Source organism: Bidens hawaiensis, unplaced genomic scaffold (genome assembly GCF_021521415.1).
Source record: "Bidens hawaiensis isolate Kalapana, Puna unplaced genomic scaffold, B.hawaiensis_p1.1 tig00010164_1, whole genome shotgun sequence".
Taxonomy (NCBI): Eukaryota; Viridiplantae; Streptophyta; class Magnoliopsida; order Asterales; family Asteraceae; genus Bidens; species Bidens hawaiensis.
The window spans coordinates 272,528-290,489 of NW_027491770.1; the positions used below are offsets into that span (position 1 = coordinate 272,528).

The 17,962-nt window shown below is 39.2% G+C and overlaps 1 protein-coding gene across 1 annotated transcript in view; it reads right to left on the minus strand.

Annotated features, from left to right (window-relative positions):
* The window catches only part of LOC143534428 (uncharacterized), a 39,613-nt gene that overhangs the window by 7,946 nt on the left and 13,705 nt on the right, over positions 1–17,962 (minus strand). The window contains exon 2 of the mRNA XM_077028924.1: positions 8,851–8,918. Coding sequence (XP_076885039.1) covers positions 8,851–8,918 — 68 coding nt within the window. The remainder of the gene's footprint in view (positions 1–8,850; positions 8,919–17,962) is intronic.

Consider the following 17,962-nt stretch of genomic DNA (forward strand, 5'->3'; position numbering starts at 1 on the left):
ACCGGGACCATGGCTTCAGTGCCATAAGTGAGGCTGAACGGGGTTTCTCCCGTACTGGCCTTCTTCAGCGTTCTGTTTGCCCAAAGGACGTGCGGAAGCTCGTCCACCCAGCCGGATCTGTGCTCCGAGAGTCTTTTCTTTATGCCATCAACGATGCTTTTGTTTGCTCTTTCCACCTCACCATTCCCTTGCGGGTGTGCCACTGAGGTAAAGGTGTGGGTGATTTGAAGTTCTTTTAGCCACTGTTGTAGCTTCTTGTCAGCAAAGTTGGTGCCGTTATCGCTCACCAAATTCTGTGGAAGTCCAAAACGACAAATTATAAATTCCCAAATAAATTTTTTGATATGCTTTGCGGTTGTTTGGGCTAAAGGTTTTGCTTCTATCCACTTGGTGAAGTAGTCGATGGCTACCACTAGGAACTGAACATTTCCTGCTGCTGTAGGAAATGGGCCTGTCACATCGATGGCCCACTTCTGAAATGGCCACGAAGAAGTGACTGGAACCAGTTCGTTTTTTGGGCGATGCGTGTTAGGTGCGTAAAGCTGGCAAGACCTGCATTTTCTGATGTATGCCAGTGCATCCGTATGCATCCCCGGCCAAAAGTATCCCGCGTTGTTTAGCTTGGCTACAACAGCGCGGGGACCTGCGTGTACCCCACAGATGCCTTCGTGTACTTCCCTTAAGAGGTAGTCGGCATCTTGGTTGTCCACGCATCTCAAGAGTGGACCAAGAAAGTTACGTCTGTAAAGGATGTCATTGACGAGTTGATAATTCAGTGCTTTACAGCGTAGTTTTCTTGCCTGTGTTTTTGACTCTGGTAGTATTCCTGCTGCAAGGTAATTTATTATTGGTGTCATCCACGTTTCTGTACTGGTTTGGATGACACAAATTTCCTTGTGCGGGACTGATGGTGCTTCGAGGAGTTCAATGCGGATGTCCTTTCCCAAGTGGGTGAAGGCTAGTGATGCAAGCTTGCTTAACGCATCCGCAGATTTGTTTTCGCTGCGCTTGACGTGTATGACTTTACAATCACTAAAATCACGCATAAGGGTTTTTGCCTGGGCGAGGTACAGGGCCATGGTGTCGTTCACAGCCGTGTACGTCCCATTTATTTGGTTGGCCACCAGCATGGAATCCACGTGGGCTTCCAAGTTTTTCACTCCCATCTTACGCGCAATTCTCAAACCGGCCAAGAATGCTTCATATTCGGCTTCATTATTCGTACTTGGAAAATCCAACCGAATAGCGTAAGTATATTCTTGGCCTGCTGGGTTGGTTAATTTTAACCCTGCGCCTGAACCCTCGTTACTGGCTGCTCCATCAGTGTAGAGTCGCCAGACATCATTGACGTCCTGTGCTGGGGAGGGTTGAGCCTCCTCCTGGCACTCTTTCTCCCGCGAAGCGGGGACTTCTGCAATAAAATCGGCCAGGACCTGGCCTTTTATGGCTGGTCTTGGCTTGTACTTAATTGCATATTCTCCCAATTCAATTGCCCATTTGGCTAGACGTCCTGATAATTCGGGTTTGCCTAGAACGTTTGAGAGTTTGAAGTTGGTGAGAATGGTGATTGGGTGGCCCTGGAAATATCGTCTTAACCTGCGTGAAGCGTGTATAAGTGCTAAGACTAATTTTTCGAGGGTAGAGTACCGGGTTTCTACGTCTGTTAGTACACGGCTAACATAATAGATTGGCATCTGGATGCCCTTTCGTTCTACTAGCAGGACTGCCCCGGTTGCTCTATCTGTTGCGGAAAGGTATAGGATTAACTCCTCTCCCGCTTGTGGTGCTGTAAGTGTTGGGAGTTCGATCAGGCGTGACCGAATCTCCTGAAAATCTGCTTCCGCTTCTGGTGTCCAGCGGAAGTGCGTTTTCTTCAAGCAGTTTCTCAATGTTGACACGAAAGGAAACGACTTATCCGCATGGTTTGCCAAGAAGCGATTAAGTGCGACTAGTCGTCCATTCAGTGTCTGAGCCTGTTTGATGGTGGTAGGTGATTCCATTTTAACAATGGCTTCGACCTTTTCAGGGTTCGCTCTAAAGCCATCTTTAGTAACAATGACTCCCAAGAACTTCCCTTCTTCCATCCCAAATGAACACTTGCTCGGGTTGAGCTTCATGTTTATCTTTCGGAGCGTGTTGAAAGTTTCTTCAATGTCTTTCAACATCGCCTCTGGCTCGAGGCTTTTGATGACCAAATCATCCATATAGACTTCCAAGTTTCTCCCGATTTGGGCATGAAACTCTTTGTCCATTAGTCGTTGGTACGTGGACCCTGCATTCTTAAGTCCGAATGGCATCATTTTATAACAAAATGTACCATCGGGCGTCCGAAATGCGGTTTTGTCCTGGTCATCAATGGCCATGTGGATTTGGTGGTACCCCTTATACGCATCCAAGAAGCATTTAAGGCGAAATGGTGCCAACGAATCCACTTTGAGATCAATTTCTGGTAACGGATAACAATCTTTGGGGCATGCTTTGTTCAAATCTTTGAAGTCTATGCACATGCGCCATTGTTTGTCATTCTTCGGTACCATTACGGGATTTGCAACCCATGTTTGATATCTACTAACGCGTACGATGCCTGCGTCAAGGAGTTCCTTGACTTGGGTTCTACACGCGTTAGTTTGTTCAGGCCCCATTACTCTGCGCTTTTGTACGACTGGCGTAACAGCTGGATCGCACTTAAGCTTATGCTCCGCCTTACTTCGGGGTACACCAGTCATGTCAGCTGGTGCCCACGCAAAGATGTCAGCGTTTTTCTGCAGTAAGCGTTTGAGTAAGGTGCGGGTGGGATCAACGATTGTTGGTCCAATGGTAACGGCCTGGTCGGGGTATTTGCCATTGAAGGCCCATTTTTCTGGTTCAGTGATGGTTGGTTTAGCCTTTTTCGGTTTGGGTTTAGATGAAACAGATGCAATGCATACCTGGGGAATGCCAGAGATCATTGCTACACCCTCAGCTGTTGGCCATCCCATCATGCCATGGACTGAAGATACCACGGCGTTGAATCTTGCCATCCCGTCTCTTCCGAATAGGATGTCGTACGTATGATGTGGCTTTTTCATCACGACAAAATCCACGTCTTCTGTGCGTGAATGATTCCCATCAGTAAGAGTAACGGGGAAAGATAGGATACCCAGGGGTGTTTCTGTACTTCCGTCAAACCCTTCCATTGAAGCGTAGACCGTTTCCAAGCGTTCTTTGTCTTCGTCATCCAGCTTATCAAAGAACTGCCTGTACATCACTGTCGACGAAGCGCCGTTGTCAGCAAGAGTGCGTGAAGTGATGTAGTGCCCCAGCTGGCTTCTGATGACGATGGGGCCTTCTTTGCTGGGGCCTCCTGGCACTCGCGGGAAGCGCACCTCAGCTTCCTTCCACGCGCATGGTTCTGCCACCCGTCTTTTTCTTCCTCTGACCTTGCCATGAACCATGTTGATGCTGATATCGACGGGCTTTCGTCCGTTACCTCTGTACCGGTTGTCATTCCTTCCTCCCTTCCTGATCGATGCCACAAGATGTGCAAGCCTTCCATCCTTGACAAATGTCTCAATAATATCCTTCAAGGATGTGCACTCTTCAGTACCATGACCCTTTGTCCCGTGGAAATCACAGGATTTGCTTTGATCCGCATTAGGTTTCTGCCGGATCAATGGGGCTTTAGGCCATGGCAATTTTTCCGTGGCAAATATCTCCGTGACGCTCTTCGTGAGTGGCGTCCACCGGTGTTTTCGGCTTGAAGGGTGTGTGTTGTCCCTTCCGCCAACAAGAGGGCGAGAGCTGGATGAGGTGTCAAAGTTTACCCTTGACTGCCAAATACCTAGCCTCCTCTTTTTGTTCTGCCGGGCGATCCGGACATTGTTCTCTCTGGTCCTCTGCGTGTAGAGGTGTGTACTCTGGGGAAGATCCCTTCCCAGTTGCTTTTCCGTCTCGGCAAAGCGCTTTGCCGCCGTCATGATGGCATCCCAAGTTGATGGCATGCCATCCTTACCCGTCAATGTGCGGATAAGTTCTGGGTATTCGGCGCCTTGGATGAAGGCGGCGCGAACCAGATCTTCACTTATGTTGCCGAGACTAAGCTTTTTGGAGTTGAAGCGAGTGATGAAGTCTAGTAGAGATTCATCCTCCTCTCTCACGCAGTTAAGGATCGTCCACTGCTCTTCAGTGTACTTCCTCTGTTGGCTGAAATGCTGGCTGAACTTGTTCTGAAAGTCCGCCCAGTCATATATGTGGTGGATCGGTAAACGATCGAACCATGCCCTGGCCGCTCCGACCAGAGTCATCTGGAACATGTAGCACCACGTGGGTTCCGTCCAGTTGCTGACGGTAGCCCCCGCAATGAACCTGTTCAAATGGTCGTCTGGGTCGGATAGACCATCATAAGTGCCAATGTTGGACATTTGTTTGGCACTTCTCGAGGCGATTGCTTCCGCAATGTCCCTTGCGAACTTTGACTTCCCTGCATTTGTAGCAGTTGGTCTAAAGGTTTTGGAAAAGTCACGCGGGTTTCTCTCCACGATTGGTTTAAAGGCTTCCCCAAAATTCCTTTTTGGTTGGACGTCCGTTTCCTTACGCTTCCCTTTCGCCTTATGGCGAGGGTTCGCGTCGGTGTCGGACTCCAACTCGTCGTCTGAGTACTCGCAGTCACTGCTCATATTGAGGTGTTGGCGAGTACTGGCGAATTCGTCAGCCTGTTGAACTGAACGCAAGCGTTCGTCCAATTCGGCTTGGAATTCTCTTTGCCGTGCTTCGGCCCACGCCTTCACTTGATCTAGTGTTTGGCGAGGAACCTTCGTTCGTTTTTCCAGTTGGGTATCGGAGAACCCCAATGGAATATTTACTCCACTTGCCCCGGCTTGGGTAGTCGGGGTAGTGTTCGTAAGGATTGTATAACCGCCGGTGTTCCCCCCAGTTGCTGGGGTTGTTACCGGGGTTTCTTGGTCGGTTACTGGCCTTTGAACCGGAGTAACGTTAACCATTTCTTCAGAAATTGTGAAAAAACTAAAATAGTTCTAGCTTTTATGCACGGATGGCGCCAATGAAGAAACACTAAGTGACCCGGTACAGATTATAGATAATCTGGTGGTTAAGTAATGTTTCCCACGGATGAGGTCTAGCTGAGAAGGCTGTTCTTCAGGAGACCTGCAAAACAAACACCGTAAGCTCGTCACTGAGAAGGGGGGGTTCCTCCTTGTGACCACCCTCCGGCGTGAGAATCAGACTAGGTTGCTCTGAATATAAGTGTATATTAAGAGATTGCTAGATAACTGGATAGCAGATGATCTTACCATTCCAAGATGTTGGAGTATTTATAGCCGAAGGTAGGTTTCCAAGCAGGTACAGCCGGCTGAATAGTATTCCTGTTCTACCAACAGTGGACTATGCACAGGCCATACTGGTTGGTGGGTAGGTTACGGCCAACAGTGACAAAGTCGGCTGCACTATTCCACCAACTGTAGATTATGCACGTCCCACCTACTGTGGATTGTACGCAGGCCATACTGGTTGGTGAAAAGGTTACGGCCAATAGTAACACTATTCCACCAACTGTAGGCTGTGCATGTCCCACAGTAAGGGTTGGTGAGTAGGCAGCGGCTAATAGTGACAAACAGTACTAGAGGGTGCTCCTCCTCGCACTGTTGTCGGTGAGCTGTCACCCTGTGATTGGCTCATGGGTTGTTCTGGTCAGATCGTCTGTCCTATCCATACCTTGGTAGGTATAGTACAAAAGATCTTTCAGAATCATAGACTGGCTCATTTAGGCGGGATTGTTCCCGCCTTGCTCATTCCTTCATGTGACTACTGAAGTATCTATTGTCTTGTGCGTGTAGCCCTGCTGTCTGCGGGTAGCCTTCCCTGATGGCTTGTATCCGCAACTGCGGGAACAGGCGGGGTACTTCACCATTGGGAGGCTTTCCCTGCGTGTACAGCTTGCGTACTGCGCGTAAGGTTCTATGAGCATGGTGGGTCCTGCGGGAGCAGATGGTCTTTGCGCAGACGTCCCTGTTCAAGGTGAGTCTTGCGGGACCAACTAGGCTCTGCTGGGACCTACCTCTTCACAAGCATATGCTTCCTATCTAATATCTACATGTCAAATTAACCGATTAAGTTTAAAGATTGGGGAATAGATAGTGGCACGCAGCTCATTGCCCAAAGCAAAAACAGTCTAGCGGTGTAAACGAGCCGAGCCGGAGCTCGGCACGGACTCGACTCGTTTATTATTTATTAAATATTTAACTTATATTTATACTTAATCTCTGTAAATATTTTAATTTTTATTTGTATATATAACATAATATATATTATTTACTTAATTTTATCATAATCATATATAATAATAACTATGATTATAATTATTATTATTAAAGATATATTTTACATACAGTAAAACCTCTATAAACTAATACTCGAAAAATTAATAACCTTGATAAAATTAATAATTTTTCCAGTCCCAACTTGGAATCAGTGCAAAATTGGACCCCAATCAATAAAATAACAAGATAATAACTTTTTTGAAATCCTAGTGTATGTAGATTGGTCCCAACGAAACTATAAATTACTAATTACTAAAAGATTCCAAATTCTAAGATTGTCTAGTGAAAAATGAATCTATAGTCACTTGTTTTTTGTTGAACTTCAAATCTATATTGAGTTCATCTTTAAATCACCTCATTGCACTTAGGAGTTAGGGCATTGTCTTCTCGTATTGCAACAAAAAGTTGTGAAGAGTTGTTGACGCTTGCAATGCTTCTTTCCGAGTGACCAGTTCCAAAGCTATTTAAAGGTAATATGTAAAACCTATTGCAATTAATAAATTACTAATCAATCGATATAATAATATATCGCTAAATTAATAATATATATCGCTCCTAACATTATTAATCTACAGAGGTTTTATTGTTAAAATTATAAAAACAATAGGCTCGTTTAGGCTCGCGGGCCGGCTCGAGCACAACATCTGAAGGTTAGGCTCGGGCTCATTTAATAAACAATCTCGAGTGGCTCACCTACGGCTTACACCCCTAAAAACACCAATAAGCTTTTTTTTGTAAGTCAGATTAAGTACCATGGACTATGCCTATAAACTTGCTTGTATACTTTATAAGGTTGGGGGCAATTTCATATGTACCTCTATAAACTTGGAAAATATCATATATACCCATTCAAAACTAAGAATATCATGTATACCCTTACAAAGTAGTTAAATATCAAATATACCCAATTCTTTAAAAACAATTGGATAAGTGATCATTTTATCCTTATTTAGTTATTTTTCTCAAACTCTAAAATTTCATATCTGTCTATTTTTAACTTCAAAACTTGGTATTTATCTATATTTAACTTAAGTTTTTTTGTCCATTATTTTCCTAAAACTTAAAAAATCTCAAATAATGTCATCTTGCTTATCACGGTGTCAATGAAAAGCCAAATAAAATATAGGATTCAAACCAATATAAGGAAAAAGGGTAAATTGGCGATTATGTAAAAGTTCATTAAAGTTGGCTATGTATATATGATATTTTTAGTTTTGGCTAAGTGCATATGAAAATTGACTAGTTTGTAAGGGTATGTATGAAATTGATGTTACACTTTGTGAAACGCATTTATGCATCCTCGTTTCCAAGAGATGGTCTACTTTGACTTACAAAAGTCAAATGAATCAATTCTTCGAAGAAGTTTTGACAGCTACATTAATACAAAAACACAACCTTACAAACAAAGACACTTTGAAGCAGGAAAAAGACAAAGGCCCCGAGTATATTTCGATTTTCAAAAGTCTTACTATGATTCTTTTTTAGCTATTAAAAAGCAGAACGTGCATAAAACAAGAAATCTGGTAAGAACATTCACGAGTGTGTCTCAAGATATCCACCTAAGTACCCCTTATGAGACCTGAAATACCCGTATAATGCATATAGCTATCCAACTATGATACAAACATATATTTTCTCTTTACAAAATTTAGAGTCCTACTGACGTTTACTAGTCAAATGAAATGGCTTTCATGTTCTGGATGTTTTAGATTATAGAGAAGGAACAGATCATTATATCAGTACATAACAAAAAAATATCTTATCATACAAAACATTTTGAGCTAAAAAGCTCAAAGGGCTGATACACATTTTGAAATTTAAGAAATGTGAAGCATTAGATGTATGAAACAAGAAATCAACCAAAACTATTCTTTCAAGAAATCAAGTTACTCATTCCTATGATGAATACCGTCAATGAAATACCAACATGAAGCTTTTCCTAGTTCAATTGTAAGGCAAACCTATGCTTCCTATCTAATTTCTATATGTCAAATTAACCGGAAAGATTAGGGATGTTCGAATAGACAGTGGCTCGCAGCCCGTTGAACAGTCTAGCAATGTAAACGTTGGCTCAAGAGAAGTTTTCACTCATTTATTATTTATTAATTATTTAACTTATGTATTTTTACTTATTTTTGTACATATATTAATTAATTATAGTTTTTATGTATAACAAGACATAAATTATTCACTTATTTTTATCATTATTATATACAATAATAATAATTATGATTATAAGGCTAGTGAGCCGGCTTGAGCTTGACAAGTGAAGGTTGGGCTCGGTTCATTTATTAAACAAGCTTACTTTAAGGCTCGAGCTTTTAGTAAGCCGATCGTGAGTGGCTTGGCTTGTTTACACCTAAGTGAGATTAAGTGATACAATCATTATTACAGTTGAAAAGAGTATGAAGCTAGCTAATCTACAAATTTTGACCTAGAACATTTAATAATAATAATAATAATGCAGATAGAAATTGAGCAAAGAATTAGGCAAAATAATAGTAAGAGTGAATAAAGAGGAAATGAAGTAACTGACAGAGGCTCTCCTTTGCTCAGCGGCAACAGCAAGTGCGAGAGCAACCAGATCCAACACAAACACAACACCTAAAAGCAAAAAAAATACAATAACATAACGATGATTTTTATTCAAAATAATATCTAAGCATAACATATATCTTTAAAATTTATGTACATCATGCGTTAATCAAATAATATAGAACGAGCCAAGAACAAGCTTTGTTATTAAGGCTTGAGTTCGGCTCATTTAAACTTAAAAGGGTAAGATTAACCTAGCTCGGCTCTGGAGTAGTTTTTCAAAATCAAACTCAACTTCTTTATTTTGTTATTAGTTAGTGTATTCAAATATTTTTATAATTGTTTAGATATATGTAATTATAGTTATAGTTTTAATTTTTTTATATATAATATAGTATATCTTACTTTTAAGTATATTTATCGTGATATTAGAGATAACAATAGTTATTAATGAAGAGATTAAATAATTAAAAGAATAAAAAAAATATAAAAAAAAATCTCGATTAGGCTCACGAGTGGGCTAGTTTATTATACGAGCCTCATAACAGCTCAGCTCTATTCAAGATTTTAACGAACCGATCCTAATAGCTTATGAGTGGCCCGGCTCGTTTAGTCATTTAAACGAATGAACATAGGTTTGTAAACGCAGCGTGCACATGATTTGTTATTTAACTGCACGAATATGTATAGCAAGTTCATAGAGATGTAGCAAGATATTGATTGAATAAATACAAAACGTGATGATTTGTATAGAACCAAAGAAGTTGAAATAAAATTATTATAAACACTTTTCCAAATGGTTTTTAATATAATAATTATTAAATTGATTGTTGATTAATCGGTTGAAATTTGGGATAAAACCTAGAAAAGGACTGATTCAATTGATTTTGAGCCTCAATGGCACATCCAGATATCCAATACACATGCTACAACATCCCAAGTTTCTAACAATATAGCTTGGAATATTGATGATTCATCCTTTTGTAACGTGTTGTTATCCTAATTTTATTTAGTTGGAGTGTTAGACCGAAATGTCAAAACTATTGGTTTTTGGAGTTAGTGGTAAATATCAAGTTGTAGTGGTCAAAACAGTCACGTTGTATAATTAAAAACTGAGCAACTACTCATGGACGAAATGGAACGTGAAGTAATATGGGCATTCCCTTAGCCAGTTTGCCACATATTACTCAAGAACCAACATTATAAATTGTGGGTCATTAATCATTATGGGTAAAATTGATAAGGAATAAAATGCATCATTATCATTTCATTGGTTAGCTTGGTTATCTAATGGAATAGAATGAATTTTTATTTTACGTTGTTTGGTAATCAAGATAAGAAGAATGAATGGAATACAAATGTGATGGTGGTGATCGGTGGTGGTGGCGGCGGTGATAGCAATCGAAGGTGATGGAGGTAGCAGTGGTGACGGTCAGTGGCAGCCAAAGGTGGTGGTGGTGGTCGCAGCCTGAGGTAGTGGTGCCGGCGGTGGTAGTGGTCGGTGGTGTTGTTAATGGCGCGACATGGTGAAACACCGCGAGCACAACAATCTAATGTTGTCTCTAACCTAGTTCTACATGAAGCATGCCTCCGGCGCAACACTGCCTTTGACGAAAACAGAAACTCTGGTTGCTTCTTGTATTCTCTCGCCTCATCTAAATAAAACGTTTTTGAGATCACCTCTAGCGCCTCACGTCGCAAGCGCGCTTAAGGCTCGCCTTTTTAAACCAATCTCACAAAGGATGCCCACATAATTTCGACTGAGTTCTGGGTTTTCCACAGTTACATGGGCGGACCTTATTAAGGGCGGGGAGGAGTTGTGCCCCCCCCCCCTCCCGGTTTTTCGGTTCAGAAGTAGAATATATAACCCATGTCTTTGTAATTATGCTATGTTTTATATCTTTTGTCCCTCATATCCGAAAGCTCATATTCATTTATGTGAAAGAACATGTTATTTTTGGGATTTATGTTCTTGGTTGCTGTATATGTATGAACTTATGACTAGCTTAAAATTTTTGGCCCCTCCAACGTAATTGTTCAAGTTCTGCCACTACACAGTTATGTATGATGCATCACCATAGAAGAAACGATAATGGGTATTGGTTTTCCTCTCATGATCATGAGGCTACCGCGGTTCCCATTCCTAGTAACACCCAACCTCGTATTTTTTCAACATCCTTACCATCTCAACATAAGTATTGTTGGAAGATTGACGAAATAAGCACGTGCATCCTTTGATAATTTCAAGATGGTTTCTCCAATCAGGCTTATAACTTGTGTCATCCGATAGCGAGATTTATCTAAATTTCTATATATATCAAAAGACATAACAAATTTCTTCGTCGACTTTTTCTTCATATCAACACATACCATTCAGTGGAGCACGTCATAGCATACCGTGAAACATTCAGAGTCAACCTTGAACTTCAACTTCTCAATCTCGCTCTAACTATTAGAATTAAGCTTAACACATGAAAACATGTGTTGATAATAGTTCACCCGGGTCATACGACTACATTGAGATCATCGTTGGTTGTATCATAACCAAAGCCTCAATATATGAGATTAGCCTTAGGGGCATGTTAGACTAGACTTCTCTCTCTAGTAAAGGGATTAACTACTGAGAGTTGACTACCTTGGAAACAAGATGTGATACATAGCAAATAATTAGACGAGCCAATGATTCTGTGACGTATAAGTTCTAAATTACTGGTAGGTGTTGGGGCTAAATGCATTCGTCTATCTACAAACCGAAGATCTCTTTATCTATTTTGAAGTTATACCATAGATATCTATTGATGAATGTTGGAGTTGCAATTAATGAATATTATGCCTTGCACACACTTTTAAAACTAAGCTAGTCCTTGTCATCTGATCTAGCGAGAATATGACCAAAATCACCTCTTTAAAAACAAATTTGCCATTAACCCTAACAAGATACAAAAATCTTGATGAGAACCCTATCAAATAACATGGTTGAACGCATCATATTACCCAAACCACAAAATATTAACTTAAAGTGGTGTATTATTTATTTATTTAATTATGTTTGTGATCTTGATATTCTTTTATCTAAGCTCATTCGTGTTCTTTACTTCTTTTATTTGTATTCGGTCATGTTTTTTTAAATATAGAGAGCAAACATAAAACAACAAGAAACTCCATTCACATTTGGCCACACTTTCTCGAGCGTGACTAGCAATGTCACAAAAATTTCTAGAAGGGTGGCTAAAGGTTTCAAACCGTTATACGACGATCGCATATTTTTCTTAAAGTGTGACTAAAGGTTATAAACTGTTATACAATGGCCACATGAGTAAATAAAATATGTGGCTAACAGTAGGGTACAAAGGTTAGAGATGTTTTTAATGACCTTTAGCTACACTTTTAATTACGAGAGTGGTATGGTGGTTTTTAAAAAAGTGTTATCGTAGAACTATTTTGGCTCAGTGTACAACAGCTGATGCAAATGTTGCAACACAACTACTTTAGGTAAATGAATTTTATAGGCGATAATGTTGCCGAGTCTCTTGGTTTCAAATGGGTTAAAGATTGTAATTGGGTAAACGGGTCAACGGCAAACAAATTGGATTTTTAATAGTTTCACGCCCCTGCCGCAACGCGAGGGTGTTTATATTAGTTCAAACATATAAGTGAAGATTTGAACCTCACATTCACCCTTTTCGGCATAGTTGTGAACCTTTTAAGTCTTGCGATAAAAATTATTTGTAGCATCAATACCTTGCATATTATGTGTATGTAATTAAAAACCAATTTGAGAATTTTAGTTTTTTATACTGTTGCCACTAAAGTTTTAAGTATTTACTTTTTGGCTCACAGAGTTTTAGTTTAGTTCTTCAGGATTTTCCCACTTAAGTTTCAAATATTTACCTTTTGATCCTTAAATTTTTACCATCTAGATTACAAACATTTACCTTTTGACCCCTTAACCATTTGGTATTGAAACTTTTATTGTTTCACCTTTTGTCATAATACTTTTAAGCGTTACAACGTTTGTCACCAAACTTTTCTCACAAAACTTCTACCCTTTCAACTTGGACACAAAATTTTTTACACTTTTTAATGAAACTTTAAGACTTTCAACTTTGATCACGAAACTTTTACCGTGACAAATCAAATTACCTTTTGGCCCCTTAACCATTTGGTATTGAAACTTTTATTGTTTCACTTTTTGTCATAATACTTTTAAGCGTTACAACGTTTGTCACCAAACTTTTCTCACAAAACTTCTACCCTTTCTACTTGGACACAAAAGTTTTACACTTTTTAATGAAACTTTAAGACTTTCAACTTTGGTCACGAAACTTTTACCGTGACAAATCAAATCAATACCAGATGTGCAAATTAACCATCATAACCGTTAACCGACATAACCGAACTAAGTGAAACCGATAATCGACATAACTGGCGGGCCAGTTTAATGAAATTTTGAAAACCGCTAAATACGGGTCGGTTTTGTTTAATGATAATTTCAAAACCACCATAACCGAACTACCCCATTTACAAGATTCTCAACTTTATGTAGCATAATTAGAAGACGTTTCTTATAATTTGGAGAAAATTAAAGGAGGTTTGAGGTAATAAACTAATAATGCTCTCATTTTTTCACTATATGATTTAATATTACTAAAAGTTGAATCCATTTATCCTTTGTTTGAATATATATTATTAATATTATTGATTATATATAGGGTTGCCACTTTTACCCGAAACCCGAAACCCAACCCAAAAAAACACGTACCCAAACCCAAACTAAGCCGACCCAAAAAACCCAAGCCTGAGAAAAGACTAACCCGAACCCGAACTGAAGTAATTCGGGTTGGTTCTCGGGTTTGATTTATAAGTTTCGGGTCAACTCGAAAAACCCGAATAAACTCTTAATTTTGAAATTAAATATATTTTTAGGTATAATAGGTTTAGTCTTAGTCACTAAAGTTGTCTGAATCTGAGCCTAATCGACTGTTGTCATTCAAACTATTATGGATCGATTTGTTTATTGTTAATTTATGTTTTCTGTTTATTACTAATAGCAACCGTAATCGAACAACCAAATCATGTCTGATTGAAGACGATTATGGTTTGAGTTAGTTACTTAGTTTTACTCTTCTTTTGAATTGTTTTTATGACTTTATCAAGTTATGATGGTTTTTTATTTGATTATTTGCGGTACGAGCAAAGAAGAATTTGTTGTATTATTTTTAGCATTGAAGTTTTTATAATATTTTTATTTTTTTTGTTTCATTTTCTAGGATACTCGAAACCCAATCAACCCAGCCCGAATTACCCGAACCCGAAAAACCCGTGAGAGATTTGGGTTGGGTTTCGGGTTAAGATTTAAAACTTTGAAACCCGAAGAACCCAACCCGAAAAACCCGAAACCCGAAAAACGAACCCGAAGAACACCCCTAATTATATATTTTGTTGAACTATGCCATGTCATTTTTTTTTTAATTTTTTGGTAATATTTAGTAACAAAGTTTTAGGCTCAATTACATCATTTTCGTCACGGTTAACCGACCCATAACTGACTCACTATAACCTTCAAAACCAATTAACCGAAACCGCCATAATGGATTGGTTATGGCTATGGTTATCTATTAACCGACATATTGGTTATGATTATGTGTTTGGCCTAAAACCGTTCCAAACCGACCCATGCACACCCCTAATACCAACTGAGTTTTGTGTCTGTCCCCACCTCAATGGTAACTTTCAAACATGTAACACATTAAATTCGCTCTGTCGCATGATCGAGTACAAATACTTGTTTGTTTTAGAGCCAAACTCCATACACTAATCCTTAACTTTAAATTATTTTATAAGTTTACGTTTTTTTTAATGTTATATTTAGCACCACACTTACAATTGAAACTAAGGGCGCGTTCGTTTCACAGAATTCGTGAGAATTCAAAGAAATTGGAAATAAAATTCCTTGACATAGCGTGTTCGTTTCGTTGGAATTGGAATCTTAATTCATGAGAATCTAAAATGGTGTGTTCGTTTGTCAAATAATTAGAATTGGAATTCAATTCCTTCAAATTCCTTTAAATCAAGGGATTCTAAATCCTTTCAAAATGTGAAGGATTTCAAGTGAATTCGTTGGAATCTTTTCTCGAGTTTTTTTAACGAGAACAACGAATAAAACATTTTGATTTTTTTATTTTTTTGTTTTCGATTTATATTTTGAGTTATGAATTTTTTTTTATTATTTTTTGAGGGGTTTTCAACATCCCTCAAAAAAATATTCAAAAAAAATAATAAAAAACTCATAACTCAAAATATAAATCCAAAACAAAAAAAGTAAAAAAACTAAAATGCTTCCGTTGTTATCCCCGTTAAAAAAAAGACCGATTCCAACTTATTTGTCAAACGAACACATCAAGAATGAAATGGGATTTCAATTCCTTTAAATTCCAATTCCTATTGGAATGTTTAGATTAATCCAATTCCTTCCAATTCCAAATCATATGCAAATTCCAATTCTAATTCCATTCCATTCCGTAAAACGAACGTGCCCTAAGTGTATGTTAGGTTGGAGGTAATTGAATGAAGGAGGAATGGAATGGGAGAAGGAATGTATTGGATAAGGGAAAGAAATGGAACATTACCATTCATTTGTCTTGTTTAGTTAACCTATAGGAATGAAATGAATTATTACTTTATGTTGTTTGGTATCCAAAAAAATTGTAGGAATTAAATAGAAACAATAAAAATACTCCTATCTCAAAATAATTTTTTTTACCAAAATAAAAAAAATTACATTGGCGACGGTGGTGGTAGCTCCGGTTACGAAAATGGTGGTAACGGTGGCGAAGGTAATGGCGGTCAAGCGGCAGGGGCGATGGCTATGGTGGTGGCGGTGGTGGTGGGGATGGGGGTGGTGGTGGCGGTGGTTAAGAGGTGGTAGCATTGGTAGTGATGGCGATGGCAGGGTGGCGGTCAGGTGGTGGTGGTCAGGAAGCGACAGTGGTGGTGGCAGTGATGGCCAAGTAGAGGCGATGACAATGGTTACGGTGGCTACGACGATGATGGCGGTGGTAACGCTGGTTGTAAGGTGGTGGCGGCGGCGATTGTTGCGGTGGTAACGCTGGTGGTAAGGTGGCGACGACGGTGTTGGTGGTGGTGGTTGTTGTTAAGTGGTGTTGTTGTTGAGAAAGTATGGTGAAGGATGAATGAAATGAAAAAAAAAAGAAAGATGGTGGTAAGGAATGGTTTTGATGGAATGAGATTCCATGTGTAATGGATAATTCCATTCCATTGAGCAACCAAACTATTGGGTTTCAGTGGTGATTAGTTAAAATTTTGTTTATTAAAACCGGTTCAATAAACGTGGTAAATAATAATTAATCTTATTAATTAATAATTATACGCAGCGGAAAGTATACAATTAATCAGCACCGAAACTAAACTCGACAGGATCCGGTTACACACAATACGAGTATGAGTCAAACAATAAATATATAATTAAAACTAACGATATATTTAACTTTAACTCGGTTAATAAATAACCGATTGAGACACCGAAGGCTTACGAACCGAGCTAGGTGACACAACGAGATCAACGACCAACGGTGGTGGTGCACGACGGCAACCCGGAAGCGACGGTGGTGTGCGGTTGCAAACGGCGGTGGACAGCAGCAGTCGGCTGTAGACAGCGGCGGTCGGTAGAGGCGACTGACAGTGGCGGCGATAGCGAATGGCAGTGGCGGCGACGGAGCAGCGGCGGTGGTGGTGTTGACCGACGGTTGTAACATCTCGGATTTTTCAAACCCGTATTCGTTTACGTTTAACTCGATTCAGGAAAGTATTCGGATCTTTCTTATTAATAAAATTATGTATTTATTATTGAAATAATTAATTTTATTTTAGTTTATAATTTCTTAACTTTCATTTATGCCAAATAGCCCTTTAAAACTCTTAAAATCGGTTAAAATGGCTTAAAATGAGTTTTTGGAACTACAGGGACTAAAACTGTCAAAATTTGAAAGTCCGGTGAAGTTGCAACTTAGCGCGGCGCGAATATGCAAGCCTTGCATCTTAGCGCGGTGCGAAGATGCAGCCAGATTCGTTTAAGATCTTCGTTTAATGCTAAATCTTTCCTAAATCAACCCTAAATCACGAAATTTGAGCCACAATTTATTGTATTTAGTGTGTAATGATGTCTAGGTTCATACTCAGTAATTTGGTTAATATATCGATGATTTAAAGACCTGATTTCATTCTTAATTATGTGATTTGGTTACCAAAATCGACTCGTTTCTTGTCCAACAAGTTGGTTTAACCCCTATACAAACACATCATAATTCCAAACCCTAAACTTTACTGCAACTAAGCATTCTCAGCCGTCACATACCCTCTACCCGACGTTTCTTGCTCATTTAAGTGACGATTCGTTAGATTCAGTTTGACTTTATCGGTTCTATCATCTTTGACCTTGATTTCCCGTTAATCTAAGCATATTCAGAGTAAGTTGTTAACTGATCAAACGTTCATTAATACTCACTTGTCGATAACCCTCAATCAATTTATGAGATTGAGGGGTATTGACGGGTCAATTAGAGTCAAACCCGTTTAAGGGCAAAATAGTCAATAACTTTGACTATCCGTTTTCTCATACTTCTGGTCGGATTCAACGTTCGGTCCAGAAGACTTTTATTCTCGTAACGAAATTTTAAAGCTACTAACCAAAACCTGACTTTCGATTCGCTGTTCGGATTCTGGTAAGTACCAGCTCGCTTAAATCTTTAATTTAACATAACTTGAGTTCTAAACGTCCGTTTGGATTGATTCCAGCAGCCACGAGTTTGTTTTTAATTGTATTATCATATCTCACAAATTCATATTCTGATCATTAACATTTGACCTGTAGTGGACGACTTGCTTATTCTATAGCTCGTTAATCGCATTTATTAATCGCTTGTCAATAATCTAAGGTGAGTTTGATCATTCCCCTTTTTATAAACTATTTTCAAACATTTTGGGGACATATGCGTACTTACTCATATTTTCTATCCTATATATATACACAAACTCGCAAACATAATCATTGTGTGAATATCAGTTGAATGCTATTTGCTAATTGCTACATGTTT